This window comes from Pyrus communis, chromosome 11 (genome assembly GCF_963583255.1).
Source record: "Pyrus communis chromosome 11, drPyrComm1.1, whole genome shotgun sequence".
NCBI lineage: Eukaryota > Viridiplantae > Streptophyta > Magnoliopsida > Rosales > Rosaceae > Pyrus > Pyrus communis.
Genome location: NC_084813.1, coordinates 8,447,296 through 8,452,746, shown reverse-complemented (window position 1 = coordinate 8,452,746; position 5,451 = coordinate 8,447,296). Strand labels below are relative to the sequence as shown.

At 36.1% G+C, this 5,451-nt stretch overlaps 1 protein-coding gene across 2 annotated transcripts; it reads left to right on the top strand.

Moving 5' to 3' along the window:
* The first annotated feature begins 678 nt into the window (after positions 1-678).
* LOC137749273 (uncharacterized) lies at positions 679-1,979 on the top strand. 2 transcript variants are annotated; one of them, XM_068489377.1, is made up of 3 exons: positions 679-1,378; positions 1,494-1,562; positions 1,868-1,979. In XM_068489377.1, the coding sequence occupies exons 1-3, from the start codon at positions 806-808 to the stop codon at positions 1,868-1,870; spliced, it is 645 nt and encodes a 214-aa protein (XP_068345478.1). In that variant the 5' UTR covers positions 679-805; the 3' UTR covers positions 1,871-1,979. The 2 variants fall into 2 exon arrangements, with proteins under 2 accessions (XP_068345478.1, XP_068345477.1); XM_068489376.1 differs by lacking the exon at positions 1,868-1,979 and having other exon boundaries at positions 1,494-1,674.
* The last annotated feature ends 3,472 nt before the right edge of the window (positions 1,980-5,451 follow it).

Genomic DNA, 5,451 nt, shown 5'->3' with positions numbered 1-5,451 from the left:
GCCATGGGAGTGGCGGATTAGGGCTGGAGAATCTGGGTTGGAGAGAAGGATTTAAGTTTTAAAATAAAATTATTTTTAACGTTAATTTTTAATTGAGATTTTTTATAATTTCTTTTAATTTAATTCGCGTGGCACATATACGTGGAATCCGCGATGTTTACGTAGGCAGTGAAGACGTGAACAATTTTTTTAACGAATGTATAAATTGAAATAAATAACAAGTAAATGATGTGATTGTAATATTTTAAAAATATGATATAAAATTATAATTATATTTAAACTGAAGCAGGTAAAGTATAATTTAATCCAAAAACAAATTGAAGATATCTTCTTTTAAGGCCTCCGGACACGAATGCCAAGTTCATCTTACCTATAGGATTGTGGAGCTTAAATCGTAAGGATCCGAGTTTGTGTCGGTGGGTGGGCTTTTGGGGAAAGCTTGCAACAAGGCCTGGCCATTGTGTTGGTGGGAAAGGGATCCTTTGTAAATAAGTGGTATTATTTTCAATTCTCGTTAAAGTTAAATTTAAATTATATTATTGTTATTGGAAAGTTTAACCCTTCTTCAGTACTTTAATGAAGATAACACGTTTGCTAAAAAAAAAAAAAAAATTCCAATCTTCATAGATGCTCTAACAAAACATAAAATGAAAAGGACGGTTGAGAAATAACTAGGAAGCACCAACTCTACCCCACCTGAGTTTCCCAAACATTCAAACGAAAAGCCTCAAAAGAGCAACCAAACAAACAAACGGTACAAACCCCACAAGTCATCTTCCACTTCACGCTCCCCACCACCACCCCCATGCCCATGGCCACCCCCCGCTCAGAACCACCACCACCACCCCAACCATGCACCCCATTACTCGCCGACCAAAACTACGTCGTTCTATCACCACCATCTTGTTCTCACTCCCAACGACGGCGCACAACTATCCTAGCCACTACTCTCATACTTACACTCCTAGCCGCCACCTTCTCCGCCTTCGTTCTCTGGCCGTCCGACCCCTCCCTGAAGATCGTACGGCTTCGGCTTAACAAGGTTCAAGTCCACACGCGGCCACGAGTGACCATCGACGTGTCCATGTCGGTGACGATTAAGGTCCAGAACGTTGACGTTTACGCTATGGACTACGAGGCGCTGGAGGTGGCGGTTGGGTACAGAGGGAGGAGGCTGGGGCACGCGACGTTCCAGCAGGGTTACGTGCGGGCGCTTGGCTCGTCGTACTTGGACGCGGAGGTGGAGTTTAATGAGGTCGGGGTGTTTTCCGACGTGGTGCTCCTGCTTGAGGACTTGGCTAAGGGAACGGTGCCGTTTGACACCGTCACGGAGGTCCAAGGGCGGCTCGGCTTCTTGTTTTTTCAGTTCCCCTTGCAGGTACGTATGTTAGGTAACGTTAATTAATTAATTTGTGGATTAAGATTTAATCAATTCATGGTTAAGGAAAGAGAGAAGGGCTTGAAGTGATGTTTTGGTTTGCCACAATTGACAGGCAAGAGTTTCGTGTGAAGTTATGGTGAATACAGTAAATCCGACAATTTTTCGTCATAATTGCTATGAGGTGAGCATGCAAATTGATTAATCTTATATAGAGGAGAAATATTTGTGTGTTAATTTGAACTGTTTTTAGGCGAAGTTCTTTTGTTACTAATTTACGCTAATTTTATCGCATCAATCGATAAATATACACCTGTTATAAAATGAATGAATTGATAAATCAAGTATAGGTAATATTATAATCAGAACGAAAAAGTTCTCGTTAGTTCGCTCAGGTCTGCAACAATTTGGATTAGTGTTAAATCATAAAATGTGTGTTTTTGTGTGTGTGTACATCTTCTAATCTTCAATATTTATTCATTCCCGCAGTGATGAATCGCAAATATGCATTTGCAGCACAAGAAGCTTCAATGGGTCAGTGTATATATGTTGAATGTACATATATGTATAGCTTTAGCTAGAGTTATAATTTTGTGTGTAAAATAAATCTCTATTGCAATTCAAAAGTATAAACCCTTTTTGTTTGCTTCGATTCGTTGGCTACGGACTAACTTGGATTCGTTGACAAATTTTCTGTCTGAAATTCCACTCCAACCACTTAGGAAGAAGAAGATTTCTCCATTTTTACGTCATTCATAATTCTATGAAAAGTTGTGGTTGAATTCTTTTGATAAGCAAAGGTAGAGATACCCTAGGTTAAATTGAATTGCATTTCAAAACCTAACTTAAACTCGACACCTACTCTTTGAGATATGAACTCTCTTACCTAAAAACATGGTTAGTAATCTTTTTAGCACACATGATTTTTTTTTTTTAAGAAACGATATTATCTACAAAGGCAGAGGGAGAGCTTAGCCTCACAATGGGTTAACAATAATATAGTTCAAATTCGCCTTTAACGAGATTCAAACCTAAAAACTCTCACTTACAAGTAAGATGAATACCACTACTCTTTTAGCCTTCTACGCTTTGGAGTGAAAAGATCTCTAACAACCTTCGACAAGTTTTCGTAACGGTTATTGGGCCAAGCAACCTACACTAGTGCACAACCAACATGAAAGTTAGGCAAATTTGAAGGTCAACTCAACTCTAACTCATCCTTTTTCTCTTTTTTTGGTCGTAGTAAAGTACGCATGATCTACTCTATTAGAATAACAAGTAAATTATACTATCAAACTACAAACTTAATGTTGTTATTAAAAAACATTACACACACACACACACACACACACACATATATATATATATATATATATATGAACAACCACTTAATACAAATAATGTTACTTCGACAGTCTAAAGCATCTATAAGCGTAATAAAGGCCAAAATTTTACAAATACAATATATATCAGAATTTGAATTACAAATCAAGATGGGTTTAGGCGGCCAAGACCTCAACCTAATTCAACTTAAAAATGATGAAGTTGAGGTCGAGTTAACTTGAGACAATGTTTTATCTAATTTGAAGTCTGAACTCGTTTGACCAGTTTAAAAGTAGAATTGAGTTTGGACATGTATCGATTGATCCATCCCATGTTGCACTTCTATCTCAATATACAAAAGAAGTTGGGTGTCGATTGGGCTGGACCTTCTATTTCCCCTTGGTTCTTGGCCAGTGGCTAATCTATTATTCCACTTCAGTACAAAAGGAGCAAATACAAATGCATGTTTCAATACTCTGAGCAAAGAGGTGCCCTTTTATGTGCCCACACAATAAATACTCGTTCACTACTTCTACTTCTACTAATTAATTTTCAGTCCAACCATTTCCAACCGAAATGATTGAATATGGTTATATCCAGAATTATAACCGTGCAAAATATTATTTTTTAAATGAACTGTGTCAAGCACTACTCAGATATCATCTCTAATAGAATAAGCTAAATATAATTCCCTCAATAATTTATTAGTTTTAAGTTTATATTTTAAATTTATTAGTTAATTTGATTAAATTACATTTGGATGTTTTCAAATCTAGCCATTTAATTTGAATTAATTACTGCAACTTAAGAGTTGGGCTCGGAAAAAGAGACTAAGATGGGAGCTATATTTGGCCAGCCTAATATCCCTTTAGCCGAATAATGGTCTGATTGACTGCATAGAACTATAGCCCAACATTCAGTAATGAGTTTTTAAGCAAATCAGACCATATTTTGACTTTTGACCTTTAGCTAGAGATGGCGTAATGGATGCAGGCAAAAAAAAAACATGATAAATACAAAGCCTCAGACTCAGAGTGTGTTCCCCCTCCACCATAAATAGCACCAGATATCATCATTCACTTAAACCCTTCTATAGAATGACCAAGACACCACCAGTTTTAGTTTCAGTTCTTTCTCTCTCTCCCTCGATGGACCTTCACATTTGGTGCAACTCAGTGATTTCAAACATCCAAACCGTTGCCAAAATTGGGTCTGGGAGCATGGTGTCCCTTAACGAGCTGTCACTTAGTGCAGATCAAACCAAGATTAACATGCCAATTAATATTAGGTGGAGAGTTTTGTGGAAAAGAATAAAGAAGGAGAAGAAAAGGACGTTGCAGCTGTTTGATTGCTCGACTAGCACTCAGGTCGTGCATGTTCCTTACGATCCTTATACGTATTCCAAGAATTTCGATCAGGGTTCGGCGGCTTGGGCAGATCCAGACGTTCTTTCGAGGTCTTTTTCTGCTAGGTTTGCTGTTCCTTGTCAAGTTTTCCATCAGCCTGCTCAGAGCGTTGGCTGATGGAAAATTACAAATTGTGGTTTGGTGTTTGATTTCTTCTAGTTCGGTTCAGCTGGCTTTGCTTCTCTCTCTCTCTCTCTCTCTCTCAAGTTTTTGCTTCTAATTACTGTATTAGCTTTGGAGTTAAGAAATATATGAAATATGTAGTTATTTTGTTGTTACATCTTACTAAGATTTTCTAGTTTCGTGGTGTCACACACTAGTGCAACAAATCATCGGGTAAATTTACTCGTCAATGTCGAGCATATCCGAGCTTGATAATTTTTAGCACACATTTAGGCATGATGTTATGATGTTTTAATGCGATTGCGTAATCTCGAGAATCTAGTACATTTTCTCTTCACGGTTTATTTATTGTTAAATGAAACTTCATTAAAGAAGGAACACGAGAAGTTGAAGCAATCTATTAAATCAAACTTATTTAAGTTCTTCTTCGCATCGTATAATTCATCAAATCAAACTTGCTAAACTTTAGTTACCCCTTAAACAGCATGATATACATGCTGTTAATTAATTGGGAATAATATATTTAATCTTCCAGTTTGAATTATTGATGCTCTTGCTTCTAGTACTTTGTTTGTGTTTTTTATTCACGCACCATTTTTACCTTTTTATACACCTTTAGTTAATTTATGTTTTTTAATTTTTTTTAATTTATTTAATCTAATGATCGAAATTAAAATAATGTGTGAAAAAATAAAAAATAAAAAATGAATATCACACCTCTCTCATTTCATGAATACTCTGGTTAATTAACAGTCAGGTTTTCAATTAAAAATATAAAAATAAAAATTTAACTGTTAAAAAATCCCGAACACCCTGAACGCGAGCACCAAGAATTTTGCGATTGCAAACCTGCTGCTGCTTTTTTGGACTGCTGAGTGCTGACAGAAATACTTTTCACTAGGGAACCAACAAAAGTATTAAATGCCTTCTTACTTTGTGTGGCACCCACCAACATCTAATGCATGTACATGTAGTTCAAAAAGAAGATATATATACATATAATATAAACATGCACGTATTTGTTAGAATGATTTATATACAAGGGGTTTATTTTTACTTGATGTTCTGATTAAATAATGCATTGTAAAAATTTATTTACATATTAATATATTATTGAACTGAAATGTTAGCGTGCGAATAAATTAATTTCATGTAAGTTTCTCTTTACAGTCGAATTTGACAATGTGGTCACTGTTGAATTGAAAAAAAATGAGTTTCTTC